At 41.2% G+C, this 16,632-nt stretch overlaps 2 protein-coding genes across 5 annotated transcripts in view; one reads left to right on the top strand and one right to left on the bottom strand.

Moving 5' to 3' along the window:
- LOC140483802 (peroxisomal acyl-coenzyme A oxidase 2-like) overlaps nt 1–1,639 on the top strand; it is a 36,639-nt gene extending 35,000 nt beyond the window's left edge. For all 3 annotated transcript variants that reach the window (XR_011962038.1, XM_072582407.1, XM_072582406.1), the window contains one exon: nt 1,164–1,639. Coding sequence is in view for 2 of the 3 variants with exons in the window: in XM_072582407.1 (XP_072438508.1) it covers nt 1,164–1,226 (63 nt within the window). In the remaining variant the exon portion in view is untranslated. The remainder of the gene's footprint in view (nt 1–1,163) is intronic.
- A 1,174-nt stretch (nt 1,640–2,813) lies between these two features.
- kctd6a (potassium channel tetramerization domain containing 6a) lies at nt 2,814–9,669 on the bottom strand. Of its 2 annotated transcripts, none has more exons than XM_072582409.1 (2): nt 9,647–9,669; nt 2,814–3,817 (listed from the first exon to the last, which is right to left on the bottom strand). In XM_072582409.1, the coding sequence occupies exon 2, from the start codon at nt 3,815–3,817 to the stop codon at nt 3,131–3,133; it is 687 nt and encodes a 228-aa protein (XP_072438510.1). In that variant the 5' UTR covers nt 9,647–9,669; the 3' UTR covers nt 2,814–3,130. The 2 variants fall into 2 exon arrangements, with proteins under 2 accessions (XP_072438510.1, XP_072438509.1); XM_072582408.1 differs by lacking the exon at nt 9,647–9,669 and adding an exon at nt 8,866–8,969.
- Between the last annotated feature and the right edge of the window lie 6,963 nt (nt 9,670–16,632).

The raw sequence follows: 16,632 nt of genomic DNA, 5'->3' as shown, positions 1-16,632 counted from the left end.
TGTGTGCAGTTCTGGTCTCCAAATTTGAGGAAAGACATTCTGGCTATTGAGGGACTGCAGCGTAGGTTCACAAGGTCAATTCCTGGAATGACGGGATTACCTTACGCTGAAAGACTGGAGCGACTGGGCTTGTATACCCTTGAGTTTAGAAGACTGAGGGGGGGGATCTGATTGAGACATATAAGATTGTTAAAGGATTGGACACTCTGGAGGCAGGAAACATGTTTCTGCTGATGGGGGAGTGCCGAACCAGAGGACACAGCTTAAAAATACGGGGTAGACCATTTAGGACAGAGTTGAGGAGAAACTTCTTCACCCAGAGAGTGGTGGCTGCGTGGAATGCTCTGCCCCAGAGGGCAGTGGAGGCCCAGTCTCTGGATTCATTTAAGAAAGAGTTGGATAGAGCTCTCAAGGATAATGGAATCAAGGGTTATGGAGATAAGGCAGGAACAGGATACTGATTAAGGATGATCAGCCATGATCATATTGAATGGTGGTGCAGGCTCGAAGGGCAGAATGGAATCCTATTGTCCTCCTGCACCTATTGTCTATTGTAACTTTCTGGCTTTGATTTGCTGCTGATTTTAACGGTTAAGACTGTTAACAGTATGAAATACTGATTGTCATAAGTCATTGCAAGACTAATAATGGCCTCCTGTGTAGTAACCATTGATCCTGATTCAAAAGGCTGTTGCAAAAAGAAAAACAGTTGCCAGTCTCCTATTATATCTTCCAGGCACGTAACACCTGATGTGATTTGCCAGCCTAGAACTATCTCAGTAAGAGAATCATAAAACACAGTCCACAATTTTTCAATTACATGCAATATGTTAGGATTAACTCATGGGTCAAAGTACTTTAAGCTTTATTCATACATTTATTGTAAATGTTTGCTGTTGGTTTAGAAAGGTATTGCCAATCTAGAAGGTGTTCAGCTATGAGAGTAGATCTTCCCAAGTGCAGTCAAAGTTCTTACGTATTTAATTCTATAATGTTCTATCAAATTTATATTTTGTCCTTTAGATTATATAATGGAAGTAAATGCATTGGTTATGAAATTCCATTGAAATGCAGGGATATTGTTGCAAAGATGGAGCAATTCTTTGCATTTATTGTTGTCAACGTTTGAAAGTAAATAGTTTACTGGATTTTTGTTTCCACAGGAAAACCCTGCATATGAGAAATATCTGAAGCCTCGCTTTCGATTAGCACAGTCCAAGTTGTAACTTTCTGGCTTTGTTTTGCTGCTGAATTTAATGGTTAAGACTACGTTAACAGCATAGAGTATTGATTATCATAAACAATTGCAAATGGCCACTATGACTCTTGACAGCCAGGTTTATTCACAACATTCAAAAATGTTAGTTGTTGAACTAAAGTTCACTTGATTTCTTTTCAAATTTCTAATGAATATCTACTTGTTTTCAGAAAAATTAAAAATCCTTACTCAGTGCCTGATCTATTATACCAATAATTTCAGAAGGCTCAGGATTTGAATGCATTCTTTTTTATGCTGCTTACAACTATAAAACATATTTCTATATCTATTCATTTTACTACCATTAGCCTTATCAGATTTCATTTAATGTATCATATGTTAACTATTAAATAAACCAGAGAGAGCACTGCTTTATTACAACATTTCTCGTGAGAACCAAATAATATAACATTTGAGGTGTGTGGTCTCCTTTCTCCTACTTCCCCACTAAACTCGCACCTGCAAGTTATGCTAATCATGTAAGCATATACAATTTTTTGAAATAGAGAACTCAAGATTTCCAATGGATTTAACTCTGTTAGGTAAGGGGTAGATGTAGGGATATGGGTGGGTTGCGCTTCGGCGGGGCGGTGTGGACTTGTTGGGCCAAAGGGCCTGTTTCCACACTGTAAGTAATCTAATCTAATCTAATCAAATTTCACTTCAGTTGAAGTGAAATATCAAATTCTGATATTTTGTCAGATTCCTGATCAAAATCTCCAGCTAATATGTGGAAAATGAGCTTTCTTGCACCCAAGACTACCTAAAACTCAATACGCAGTGTAACTGCTATGGTTTGTGATCTTTAATTCAGTCATAAAGACAAAGTAATTGTTGAACCATTTGGTTCATGTAGAGAATTAAAATGTCACCTCAACACTTCTATTTGAACGAATATGCCACTCAAAACACTTTTTCTGAGACTTCCATTCGGTTCCCTATGACCAAACTTGTTAAATAAAATTAGTTTGAGTAATGCTGCTTCATCCACACGGTGATTTTAAAGTAATAAATAGCATCATGCTCAGCAAAATCTTTGATGCTAAAATATATATTCAGCATCTTTGTTAAACTATGGCTATAATCCAAAGATGTTTACACAAATGTAATATACTCTATACATAATATTAAGTATAATATACTTGCTCTGCAGTGCACTGCATTAGATGAACTGGTGCAAAAATTGCCAATTATTGCTTAAAAATAAAACAAGCTAGTTTCTGCTATTGCAGTCATAGCTGGGGTAAGTACACAAGGCTCACTGTGACAAAGGTTTAACAGATCAATGCAAAGAAAATGAAGGAAACATTTCTACATACGGTTGCTGCAGAAATATCAACTCAAATCTGATTTTACATCAGTTAAAGATGAACTGTTCAAATGCTGAAAATCTATGATTTTGCAAGGGTCATAAAGTTACATCATGGAAATTCCCAGATTTAAAAAAAATCAGCTCACATTATATTTATTTAAATACACTTTACTAACCAGTTTAAAACTATGTTGGGCAGAGATTTCACAGACGAAAAATGTACAAAGACAATGTTTTGATCCATTTGAACTATTTATTTCATCCATATATGGAGAGAACAGGGAAAAACTACAATTTCATGTACTTGCTTGAAGAAAACAAATCTAGAATATATTGTTAATAAAACATTTAAAGGAATACGCATCTTACATTTAATACCTTCTCTCAACAGGATCATTTGGTTACACTATGCATAGGGAATACTTTGCTATTGTACAAAAAGTAACCTTTCAATAGAAGAATTGAAGAACATGGTTACCTGGATATTTAGTTACATTGTGTCATATAGCGTGCCATAACTTTTTATTGTGTGGTTATGTCATTTACCACCATAAGGATGGTCAGTCTTCAGTTTTTCGTGCCAGTCTACAAAAAGTCCAGTTGTGTTCCACTGTGTTCTCATTGGCTCTCTCGCTCATGTGATGTACCCTTGTCATTCTGATAGTAAAGCCTTGCTTTGCAATGTACTCCATCAGATGAACACGAAGAGACACCTCCTGATGATAATCACAAGGTCCAAATGTGAAGGACACCTGGAAGTCTCTGGTATCCATCATGTGTTTGTTCCATTTTGTGAAATAGTTTGAAATACCCTCCAGCAGTGAGTGAACTTTAGTAGTGATAGTCAGCTGTGTGATTATAACAGCTACTGGATTTGAATATTTGGAAAGTTTGCGGGTGCTAGACAGTTCCACCACCTCCTCAAAGGTATCTAATGGATAAAGGGGCTTGGGATCATTCAGACAGTGAATCAAAGGCTCTATCTGATAAAAATCTGCCTCTTTTCTCAGGAGGTCAATTTCTTTGAAGCCATGAGGTAGCGTCAAAGCCGCAGTCCTTAAAAAATTCAAGATGTATCTGAAGAGAGGTCCATCTCTGTCAATGAAGTAGTTTCCTTGAGAGTCTTTGGCAGTGGGGAAATCACCCCTAAACATGACTCCCAACATGGAGTCTGGGTATCTGGTTAGTGTGGATATTGATGTTGAATATAAGTGTCCTCCGACGTTAAGGGTGACTGGATCAGCCATCTGTAATGAGAAAAGGAAATGCAGGCCATGAGTTGTTACAACACAAGTTTCTTTACCCATATTACCAAAGTCAGACATATCCATATTACCCAATTTATGTAAAAATATTTTCAGTGGGTGTTTCATTTGTTCAGTGTCCAAGTGATATTTTTGAAAGAATAAAAATCTAATACAAATTACATTTTAGGTAAAACAGTATGCAGTTCATCTTTAACTGATGTAAAATCAGATTTGAGTTGATATTTCAACATAATTTTGAAACTCTAACTATGGAAGGCATCAAATTTAAATTAAGTTATTCATTATGTAGATCCAAACACTCCAGAAAAGAAAAACATACAATTTTATTCAAAGTTCAAATATTGTTGTTGCATGAGTATATTCTCGAGATAATGTATGTATTTTCTAACTGTGAAAGACATCAAGGAGCCTTAGCATAACTAGGGTCAATGGGAATCGGGAAACTTCCTACTAGTCGCAGTTCCTACCTAACACAAAAGGAAATCATGGTAGTTGTGATCAGTTATCTCTGTAGAAATCCCTCAGGATAGTGACTTGGGCCTAATAATCTTAGGCTGCTTCAATGACCTTCCCTGCATCATAATGTCATATGGGAGTTGTGCAATGTTAAACAGAATTCCCAACTCCTCAGATATTACAGCTGACCATGTCAAATGCAGCAAGACCTGGACGATATCCAAGTCGGCTTGGGCTGACAAATGGCAGTAAGATTTACACCATCCAAGTGCCAGACAAACTCCATCTCCAGCAAGAGAGAATCTAACCATTTCCCCATGACACTAGCACAACTGAGTCCCTATCAAAATTCTAGGGGTTACTATTGGCCGGAAATCAAATTGGATTAGCCACATCAATACTGAGGCTGCAAAAGAAGGTCAGAGATCAAGGGTTCTGCGATAAGTAATTCACCTCCAGACTCCTCAAGCCGGTCCAGCATCTACAAGGCAAAGTCAGGAATGTAATGGATCAATTTCTTGGATGTATACTACTCCAAAACTCACGAAGTTTGAAACAAGAGAATACAGTAGCATAACCGATTGGCACCATGTCAACAAACATATTCTCTCCACCACTGACACTTAGTAGTAGCATGCGTACCATCTACAAGACGCACTGCAGAAATTCACGTCTTCCCAGCACCTTCCAAACCCTTGACCATTTCCACAAAGAAGGACAATGGCAAAGGATGCTAACCCTAACCATCACCTGCAATTTCTTCTCTAAGATGCTCATCATCCTGATTTGGAAATATATCACTGGTCCTTGTGTTGCTGAGACAAAATCCTGAAACTTCCTCCCTAATGGTATTATGGAGTGGGGGCACCTGCACTAAATAGATTGCAGACATACTAAAGCTTGTGGAGGTGCTGCCAAGTGTGGAAAGACCACCATCTAAGGTCTTTTGCCGAAGTACAGCAGGCAGGGGTCCATTCAGTTCTTGGATTTTCCCAATGCCTCAGAAATGTCTATAGATTAATTGTAAGAATACAGAAAGACAAACCCCAATGCTTCCTCTCTGTAAGTAAAGACAATATAGATCTGAACAGCTTTCTAACTGTATGCACATAAAGACTTATGAATAAAGTATATTTTTTTCAATAAATCTTTTACTAGTTTAATATCTGATACCTATGAATAGTATTTTTGAGGCCCATTCCTGATGAAGGGTTTTTACCTATCAAACAATCAGGTTCAATGTACTGGTTGACATATTGCCAACTCAGAGTCAAGAGTGTGGTGCTGGAAAAGTACAGCAGGTCAGGCAGCAACCAAGGAGCAGGAGAATCAAACTTTCAGGCATAAGTCCTTCATTAAGGATGAAGGGGTTATGACTGAAACATCAATTCTCCTGCACCTCAGATGCTGCCTGACCTGCTGTGCTTTTCCAGCACCACACTCTTGACTCTATTCTCCAGCATCTGCAGTACTCACTTTCGCCTACAAGGATAGACCAGATCTAAAAGTTGAAGTTCTAAATTGGAGAAAGACCAATTTTGACAGTATTAGGCAAGAACTTTCAAAAGCTGATTGGGGGCAGATGTTCGCAGGTAAAGGGACGGCTGGAAAACAGGAAACCTTCAGAAATGAGATAATGAGAATCTAGGGTGAAAGGAAAGGCTGGTAGGTATAGGGAATGCTGGATGACTAAAGAAATTGAGGGTTTGCTTAAGAAAAAGAAGGAAGCATATTTGAGGTGATGACAGGATAGATCGAGTGAATCCTAAGAAGAGTATAAAGGCAGTAGGAGTACACTCGAGGGAAATCAGGAGGGCAAAAAGGGGATATGAAATAGATTTGGCAAATAGAATTAAGGAGAACCCAAAGGGTTTTTACAAATACATTAAGGATAAAAGGATAACTAGGGACAGAATAGGGCCCCCTCAAAGATCAGCAAGGCGGCCTTTGTGTGGAACTGCAGAAAATGGGGGAGATACTAAATGAGTATTTTGCATCAGTATTTACTGTGGAAAAGGATATAGAAAGTAGCAAAATACATGGTGACACCTTGCAAAATATCTATATTACAGAAGAGGAAGTGCTGGATGTCTTGAAATGCATAAAGGTGGATAAATCCCCAGGACCTGATCAGGTGTACCCTAGAACTCTGTGGAAGCTAGAGAAGTGATTGCTGGGCATCTTGCTGAGATATTTGTATCATCAATAGTCACAGGTAAGGTGACAGAAGACTGGAGGTTGGCTAACGTGGTACCACTCTTTAAGAAGGGTAGTAAGGAAACTATAGATCAGTGAGCCCGACGTCGGTTGTCGGCAAGTTGTTGGAGAGAATCCTGAGGGACAGGGTGTACATGTATTTGGAAAGGCAAGGACTGATTAGGGATAGTCAACATGGTTTTGTGCTTGGGAAATCACGTCTCACAAACTTGATTGAGTTTTCTGAAGAAGTAACAAAGAGGATTGATGAGGGCAGAGCGGTAGATGTGATCTATATGGACTTCAGTAAGACGTTTGACAAGGTTCCCCATGGGAGACTGATTAGCAAGGTTAGATCTCAGGGAATAAAGGGAGAACTAGCCATTTGGATACAGAATTGGCTCAAAGGTAGGAGACAGAGGGTGGTGCTGGAGGGTTGTTTTTCAGTCTGGAGGCCTGTGACCAGTGGAGTGCCACAAGGATCGATGCTGGGTCCTCTACTTTTTTGTCATTTACACAAATGATTTGGATGTGAGCATAAGAGGTACAGTTAGTAAGTTTGCAGATGACACCAAAATTGGAGGTGTAGCGGACAGTGAAAAACGTTACCTCAGATTACAAAAGGATCTTGATCAGATGAGCCAATGGGCCGAGAACTGGCAGATGAAGTTTAATTCAGATAAATGCGAGGTTTTGGGAAAGCAAATCTTAGCAGGACATCTACACTTCATGGTAAGGTTAAAGAGACCTTGGAGTGCAGGTTCATAGCTCCTTGAAAGTGGAGTTGCAGGTAGATAGGATAGTGAAGAAGGCATTTGGTATGCTTTCCTTTATTGGTCAGAGTATTGAGTACAAGAGTTGGGAGGTCATGTTGCAGCTGTACAGGACATTGGTTAAGCACTGTTGGAATATTGCGGGCAATTCTGGTCTCTTTGCTATTGGAAAGATGTTGTGAAGGGTTCAGAAAAGATTTACAAGGATGTTGCCAGGGTTGGAGGATTTGACCTATGGGGAGAGGTTGAACAGGCTGGGGCTATTTTCCCTGGAGCGTCAGAGGTAGAGGGGTGACCTTATAGAGGTTTACAAAGTTATGAGGGGCATGGATAGGATAAATAAACAAAGTCTTTTCCCTGGGGTGGGGGAGTCCAGAACTAGAGGGCATAGGTTTAGGGTGAGAGGGGAAAGATATAAATGGGACCTAAGGGGCAACTTTTTCATACAGAAGGTGGTACGTGTATGGAATGAGCTACCAGAGGAAGTGGTGGAGGCTGGTACAATTGCAACTTTTAAAGGGCATTTGGATGGGTATATGAATAGGAAGGGTTTGGAGGGATATGGGCTGGGTGCTGGCAGGTGGGACTAGATTGGGTTGGGATATCTGGTCAGCATGGACGGGTTGGACCGAAGGGTTTGTTTCCATGCTGTACATCTCTATGACTCTATAAATTGTTTCTAGCCCAAGTAAAAAAAAATCTGCAGATTAGCTGTACGCATTGAGAAAGTCAAAAATCCAATTTTTTTTTCTGTATGCCAACACTGTATAGATCTGAACTGTTTTATTAACTATGTACATTAATATTATTTTCTATTTTTAAAAAAAAATTGCAGTGATTCGAGAAAGCAAATCACTAGTTCAAAAGCAGCCAGGGATGAAAAATAATCGATGGCCAAGCCAGAAGTGCCAAAACCCAGTAAATGAATAAAGTAGTGCCCAGTTAATTTTTCGCCGTCGACGTCATTGTAACCAATCAGAACAGTGCAATATCTTTTAAATAATATAAATTAGGATGACCACCCCCCACAATGTTAAAACAATATGTTCAGGTAAATTCATTAAAATGATTCATGAGCCTTTTTCCTTATTTTAGTTCAACTTTAAATGAGGATGCAATGATATCGAAGCCAACAATAAAAGACGATAGAATACTAATTATGTATTTGCCCGACCAAAAAAGCTAATAGAAAATGAGGACTGGAGATGCTGGAGATAGAGTCGAGAGTGTGGGTGCTGGAAAAGCACAGCAGGTCAAGCAGCATCTAAGGGGCAGGAGAATCAACATTTTGGGCATAAACCCTTCATTTTTAAAAAAACAAAAGTCGCCTGGTTGAGGGTAGGTTGAACTATAGTCAAATCTCCGCTGGTCTGCGATTCCCAACACACACACAACTGTGAGACTGGGCGGCTGCAGCTCCACCGGACAGGCCGGACAGGAGGCTCAGGCAAGGGGCCGGCCGCCACGCAGCAGCAGCAGCAGCTCCGTCCCCAAAGCCAGCCCCTGGCCGACCACACGCACTCGCCGGGGGACACCAACAGCAGGCGCCCTGGTGCCCACACGCGCCTGCTTGCTTTCGCCGGCCAACCTGCCGATTCTTACCGCCTGGCTCCAGTCTCCATTATCCATTCGCTCCGGACGCTTTGATCAAAGCTCAACCGTCCGCGCAGCCACGGCTGAATCCGCGCATGCGTGCACAGACAGGCTGGCAGGCGGCGGGCATGCGTACTAGCTTGTCACCATTGGCGTGTCACTTTGGGCTGGGCACCGCCATCTTTGATAAAGGCAATACGACTTTGATCAAAACGAGGACTTGCTCATGAACGAAGCTGCGGAGACTTCAAGTGGGAAATCCAGAGATACTCAAGGGATTTTCAAGTTATTAAATATATGCTTGGCATTAAAGTTTAAATACTGCCTCGAACCAGTACTCAAATGATTGAGAAGCCAATTCTTAAAGCATTATTCAGATCAATGTAGACCTGGATTAATATTGAGATAACTAAAGGTAATTCGCCTCAAGCAAACCTTTGGAAACGGATTGAAAATCTGGCCTTTGCGCAAGAAATAATAGTAGTAAATTACATCCGGTCTGGACAAACTGCAACAATTTCGTTCCGATATCCAGGCAATTATCTTCACTACATTGTAATAATCCTAAAGTGAATGGCTGCGCCTCAAAACACATCGAGAAGTCTACATCACTGATTGAAAAACGGTTATTTACATTTGACAATAACATGATTTTTAAAATCTTTGCGTTTGTACGTGCCCAAGCTAAAACAAAATAATCTACACGAAACATTTTGCAATTATTATCGGTTAAAGAAAAAAAAAGATGAATTGCTATAATGAACGACTGGAAGCAGAAATATCGCATTACCGTTATTCTATAGTTGTCTGCTCACCAACAGCAGCCAATATGTACAGTGTATCAGCTTCGTGCAACAGAGCAAATGATTTCCTCCCTGTTGCTTTGGTAATCCACTCATCAGAGCGACCAACCAACTAAACCTTAATAAATTATACAATATTATTTCCTAAAGTGTCAAACCCAAGTATGTAATGTATAAAATATTTAAAATGTTGGTAATCCAACATGAAAGGTACTTGTAAATTATGACTTCAAGAATAGGTTTGAATATATTACTGGTGCAAGTGCGGTTCTATGCATGTTTATAACTTGGCTGTTTTTTGTATTCATTGATGGGGTGCATGAGTTGTTGACTAGGGCAGTATTTATTACACATCCTAATTGCCCTGAAGAAGGTGGTAGTGAACTGTCTTCATAAACCACTGCAGTCCATTTGCTGTACTTAGAGTCGAAAAGTGCGGCTGCTGGAAAAGCAGAGCAGGTCAGGCAGGATCCGAGAAACAGGAGAATCCACGTTTCAGGCATAAGCTCTTCAACGGGAATGTGGGTTTGGACGCTGAGAGATAAATACAAGTGTGGGGATGGGGCTGGGGGGAAGATAGCTGGGAAGGTAGATGCAGGTAGGGAAGGTAGTTCGGTGGGGAGGGTGGAGCGAATAGGTGGAAAGGAAGATGGACAGATCAAGAGGGCGTTCTTGCGGTAGGAAGAGCCACCAATGTCGCTATAGAGGACATTTCCAGGACTTAGACTCACCAGTATTGAAGGAACAATAATATATTTCCCAGACAGGAATGTGAGTGGATTGGAAATGAACTTGAAGGTGGTAGTATTCCCATGTATTTGCTCCCCTTAATGGATTGGAAGGTGCTGTGTGAATAGCTGTGAGTTTTGTAGATGATACACACTGCTGCGACTGAGCATCAACAGGAGTGGAGGTGAAGGAAATGAATTTTGTTGGTGCGATGCTAGTAAAGCAGACTGCTTTGTCCTGCCAGGTGTTAAGCTACTTGAGTGTTGTTGGAGCTGTACCAGTCTAAGCAAATAATTAAGGGAGTTACACACTTAATTTGTGCCTTATAGATGGTGAAATGGCTTTGAGGAATCAGAAGCACCTGCAGGATTCTTAGCTTCCAAACTGTGAGTTTTGAGAAGATTTGTAGCTCAGGTTGAGGTTCTGGGTGTAGGCTTGCTCACTGAGCTGGAAGGTTCATTTTCAGATGTTTCATCACCATACTACGTAACACTTTCAGTGAGCCTCTGGATGAAGCACTGTTGATGATTCCTGCTTTCTATTTATATGATTGAGTTTCTTTGAGTTGGTGATGTCATTTCCTGTTCTCGAAAGCCTCTATAAAGTCACCCCTCAGCCTCCAAAGCTCCAGGAAAAATAGCTCCTCCTATAGCTCAAACCTCCAACCCGACAACATTCTTGTTAATCGTTTCCAACTTTTCAGGTTTAACAACATTCTTCCTAAAGCAGACAGACCAGAATTAAACACAATAGTTTGAAAGTGGCCTAACCCATGTTCTGTAAAGTCACAACATGACATCCCAGTTCCTATACTTAATGCACTAACAAAAAAAGGCAAGTGTACCAAATACCTTCTTCACTACCTTGTTTAACTGTGACTCCATCTTTAAAGAACTATGAACCTGCACCACAAGATCTTTTCGTATCATCCTACAATATTGTTACTGCATTCCATAGCAGAGATAAGTGATAGGGAAGGGCCGTGAGATGTGGGGAAGTGAATTGGCAGTGAGGGCTGGGGATGATTTTTGATGGGTTCCCTCTTTCTTAAGTCAGGTATAATCGAGGGATACCTCCCATGACCAATTCCACCCTATCCTACACCATGTCAGCAGCTTGCAAACAACCATAAATGGGGCTGAAGGCTCCAAAGGGCCTCTCACATGCTTCTGTATTCAGTATAAAGAATACAAAAACATTCCATTAGTAGCTAAGAATCAGGATGTGGGAGGACGAGAGGAATTTACAAAAGTAAAGCGCTAAGGAATCAGTACAGAGCATAATGGAGCTGCAGACTAACTAGTCCCCTCATCTTGATGGATTTCATTCCACAGTTTTGAAAGAAGAGGCTAATGACATAGTAGATGTATTGTTGTTAATATTTCAACGTTCACTAGATTCTGGACAGGTTTCAACAAATTAGAAATTACCAAAATATAACCCCTCTCTTCCAGCAAGGAGTGAGGCAATGAAACAGGAAACTGCATGCCAATTAGTTAGATATCTGTCATGGGGAAACAATTTGAATTGATCATTTAGGTGGTTATAGCTGGGCATTTACAAAAAGTCAAGGTAACTAAGAAGAGTCAGCATGGTGTTGTAAAAGGGAAATCCTGTTTAACCAATTTATTGCAGTTCTTTGAAGGAACAACATGTGATGTGGATAAGGGGGAGCCCACTGATATACTGTAATTGGATTTCTAGAATGCATTTGACAAGCTACCACATGAAAGGTTTTTGTGTAAAGTAAAAACATATAGTGTAGGAGTAACATGCGAGCATGGATTGAAGATTAGTTGAGTCACAAAAAACAGGGAATAGGCTTAAATGGAATTTTGTTTCTGATTGGCAGGATGAGATGACTGGAGTACCACAGGGGTACTCCAGCTTCAATGTTTTACAATTTACATCAATTACTTAAGTGAGGAAAACGAAGAAATGGTAGCTAATTTTTTGTTTGTTGTGAGGATGACATCAGAAGGTTGCAGACCAATATAGATAGGTTGAGTGGCAGACCTATGTTAAGTTAACGTAACCTAAATTAAGTCTGGCAAACAGAGAACAATGTGGGAAAATGTTTAATTTTTCAGCTTGGCAGTATTAGAGGTATATATTATTGTTTCAATACTATGCGAAAAATTAGAAGACAAACAACAATTTAGACATATCCTGAATTGAAAAGGGTACTACGTGGTCTTATAAAGAATGAATTCAACAACTCAATATGTGCTGTAAGCTACCTGATGTTTACTGAAAATAAATTTTGGAGAGGCCAAGCAAAGAATTCAAGGAGAAAAAAAATCTGGTTTATGACCCTAGATTACACAAAAACATGATTTTGAAAACAAGGCAGAAGAGTGCCTCTATTATTAATAATTGTCTCATGGCTCTTTCTGTTGTACAGACCGAAAGATCAGTGTTATGACACGGGAGCAAACTCTCCTGCTTACTGTAAATCAGCAACACAGAAAAGATTTTTCCTGTGCAGTAATCTGTGCAAAGTCAAGAGGCCAAGAATGATTTAAGGTAAAAATTAACAACTTTATTTCTTGAAGTATAACAGAAAATAATTAACTAACAACTATTTACAACCCCTCTTTAACCTATCTTTTACCTTCCCTTCTATAATACTAGTCTGGTAAAACTCCCGATGACAATTTACAAAACAAAACTTCTTATCCCAAAACCAGGCAGCTTTCAGTTTTCTCTGTCTTCCGGTCATCTTCTCTTCTTCTTGGGGATTCTGCTTCACAGGTTACTGATCGATAAAGGTACTTTTAAGAGAGTTATTTTTCAGACAGTCTTTACATGCTGGTAGCTTGGCAGTTCTCCTCTCAACTGTCCAATGTTTCCCAGTCTTATACCCCCAAAGTATTGGGTTGTATCATTGGCTTTTAAAATATTCAATATACTAAATTCAAACTGGATTGGAGTTTGGTATTTTTGGGGATATAACTGATTGGCCTAATTCAAATCTGCTTTGTCATTTCTTTGCAACCAGCTCCCCTAGTAGCTGGAGCACATGTTACATTGTACCTTTTTCTGAACAATTGGTGCTGTCAGGTAGCTTATTAATAGCTTTTAACTCTCTTAAAGGTACAGTACACCCATATCTTCATCACATCATTTTCCAAGTAAATGTTACTGGAAACCCGATAAAGTTTCTAAATATAAATATTTCTTATGGCCTTGTGAAATGTGAAAACTGGACTGTGACCACTTTCCAAAGGGTAAGGTTGATTGTAATCAGAACAGAAATCCTCCATCAGCTGTCAGCAATTTGAATTCTTAAATAGAAAACCCAGCTGACCACAAGGTTATCATATTCTATCCTTCATTTTCAACACTTGGCCAACAGGAATGTTCGCCCCTTTTGCATTTAGTTAAGTATCATCTCTGCAGTGACTGTTGTCTTTTTGTGTTCAATATGTCTGTGTAAGGAAGGATGTAAATGCACTGAAGTAATTCAGAGTCAGTTTACTAGAATGATACCTGTTTGTCTAATGAAGATGGGTTGGACAGGTTGGCCTTTTTATCACTGGATTTCAAAACTGCTTGCGGTGACTTGATTGAAGTATGCAAGTTCCTGAACAGTCTTGGCAAGCTAGGAAATCATTAGGAAATCATGGGCAGTATGGCGGCTCAGTGGTTGGGGTTAGCACTGCTGCCTCACAGCACTAGATGCCCGGGTTCGATTCCCACCTCAGGCGACTGTCTGCGTGAAGTTTGCACATTCTCCCTGTGTCTGCGTGGGTTTCCTCCAGGTGCTCTGGTTTCCTCCCACAGTCCAAAGATGTGCAGATCAGGTGAATTGGCCATGAGAAATTGCCCATAGTGTTCGGTACATTTGTCAGAGGAAATATAGGTTAGGGGAATGGGTCGGTGTGGACTTGTTGCGCCAAATGGCCTGTTTCCTCACTGTAGCCAATGTAACCAAACCCTACTTTCAATCCAAATTACCCCCTTGCCTTTTTAAGTATTCTGTGCTGATGATTCCTGAAGCTGGTGGCTCCAGTTACGAATCCAACAACAAAGTGAATTGGCATAGAAGTCACAAAGCAGTCAGTGTGCTATATTTTGAGATTTAGATGTCCAATGGCAGAGTCCACCACTTTGACAACTTCTGTGGCAGAGTAAGTAATAACTGGGGTTGTTTGCCAACCGGGTGAGGGAAATAGGGTGCCAAGAAGGCGAGGTGCCACTTGGGTAGCAGGCCAGGCGGGTAGGGTATCAGATAAGTGAATGAGCGACTGATTCCGGCATTAGGAGGTGGTTCATGGCTCAGCTGCTCAGTTCTGGAGAGGTCAGAGTAACTGGTGTGGTGGTCAGATCCACGGAAGAGGGGAGGCCCAGGGCATGTCAGTTCCGTTCAGGTCGGAAAATGTAAAAAGATCAGTCAGACAGGGAGAGTTGGAGGGAGGGTGTCAGTTCTGGGAGACTTCAGGCTGTGGGCTGTTATCAGTTCAGGTTGGGCAGCACGGTGGCACAGTGGTTAGCACTGCTGCCTCACAGCGCCAGAGACTTGTTTTCAATTCCTGCCTCAGGCAACTGTCTGTGTGGAGTTTGCACATTCTCCCCGTGTCTGCGTGGGTTTCCTCCCACTGTCCAAAAATGTGCAGGTTAGGTGAATTGGCCATGCTAAATTGCCCGTAGCGTTAGGTGATGGGGTAAATGTAGGGGAATGGGTCTGGGTAGGTTGCTGTTCAGAGGGTCGGTATGGACTTGTTGGGCCGAAGGGCCTGTTTCCACACTGTAAGGAATCTAATCTAATGTAAGTAATATAATCTTAATTGTTGGTGTGGTCTAGGAATGAGGGTTGAAAATGTGTTGCTGAAAAAGCGCAGCAGGTCAGGCAGCATCTTCAGGAATTTCTGAAGAAGGGCTCACGCCCGAAACATCGATTCTCCTGCTCCTTGGATGCTGCCTGACCTGCTGCGCTTTTCCAGCAACACATTTTCAGCTCTAATCTCCAGCATCTGCAGTCCTCATTTTCTCCTCCTAGGAATGAGGGTTGTCAAATCTCGAGGCCCTCTGACTGTTGGTGTGGGAAAGGGCCACAGAGGTGTGAAGCTGGTCAGAGTTGGAGGGTTGTTTCAGTTCTGAGGGCCTCTCAGGTACAAGAGGAGGAATGGCCAGTGTCCAGCTGGAAGTGGGAAATGGTCATGTCCAACAGTGGGTGGGCCATGTGGGTGGTGTCTGGGGGAGGGGCAAGGCCAGGAAGACAGTGCCAGGACACAAACAAACTACTGGGTAAAAATTGAAAAGAACAAGTGCTGGAGATCACAGTGGGTCAGGCAGCATCCGTGAAGAGACAGCAAGCTAACATTTCAAGTCTAGATAAGTCTTCTACAGAAGCTGAAGTGAAGTGTGGAGGGGGCAGCATTTAGTCTATAGCTTGGGGAATGTCGGATGCTGGTGGAAAAAAGATGTTGAAAATTCAGATTAAGTGACTGGAATGTGAGAATGGCAGAACAATGTGTCTAACTGCCAGATTTGAAAGGACAGTAACTGCGGGGTGGTGGGGGGGGGGCGGTGTGGCAGTTTGGAGGACACGACAACAAGGTAAAGGAAAGGGAAGTCACGGAATTAGAATTTATAGAATCCCTACAATGTGAAAACAAGCCCTTTGGCCCAACAAGTTCACACCAACCCTCCAAAGAGTAACCCACCCAGACCCATTTCCCCTATCCTATTACTCTACTTTTTCCTTGACTAATGCACATAACCGACACATCCCTGAACACTATGGGCAATTTAGCATGGCCAATTCACCTGCCTGCACATCTTTGGATTGTGGGAGGAACCAGAGCACCTGGAGGAAATCCACGCAAAAACAGGGAGAAGGTGCAAACCTCACGTAGATAATTGACCGGGGCTAGAATCAAACCCAAGTCCCTGTTGTTGTGAGGCAGCAGTGCTAACCATTGAGCCAACATGCTCATGGTTCACAGTTTAAAGATGTTGAACTCAAGATTAAATCCAGAAAGCTGTTGAGTGTCTAGTCTGAAGCTGAGACTAGACACTCTAGTTCCTCCAGTTTGTGATGTGATTCACTGGAGTACTGAAACTCAGTAGGTCTGGCAGCATCAGTGGAGAGAAAACAGAGTTAACGTTTCATGTCCATTGACCCTTCACCAGAACTGATTGTAGCTAGGAAATGTTCAATATAAGAAGGTAAGCATATCAGTTCTCACAGGCTGACTTTACGCATTACTTTGTCTGCCCCACTGTTTTTCTCTCTCTC

This window comes from Chiloscyllium punctatum, chromosome 12 (assembly GCF_047496795.1).
Source record: "Chiloscyllium punctatum isolate Juve2018m chromosome 12, sChiPun1.3, whole genome shotgun sequence".
Lineage (NCBI taxonomy): Eukaryota > Metazoa > Chordata > Chondrichthyes > Orectolobiformes > Hemiscylliidae > Chiloscyllium > Chiloscyllium punctatum.
The sequence above is the reverse complement of the archived record's forward strand: the minus strand, read 5'-3'. Positions and strand labels throughout refer to the sequence as shown.

Bases quoted from the DNA above. Each gene is read 5' to 3' on its own strand.
- kctd6a (XM_072582408.1), bottom strand. From the start codon at position 8,892: ATGGATAATGGAGACTGGAGCCAGGCG. The intron at 3,818-8,865 runs GTAAGAATCGGC...TTCTCATTACAG, and splicing joins ATGGAGACTGGAGCCAGGCG to ATGGCTGATCCAGTCACCCT.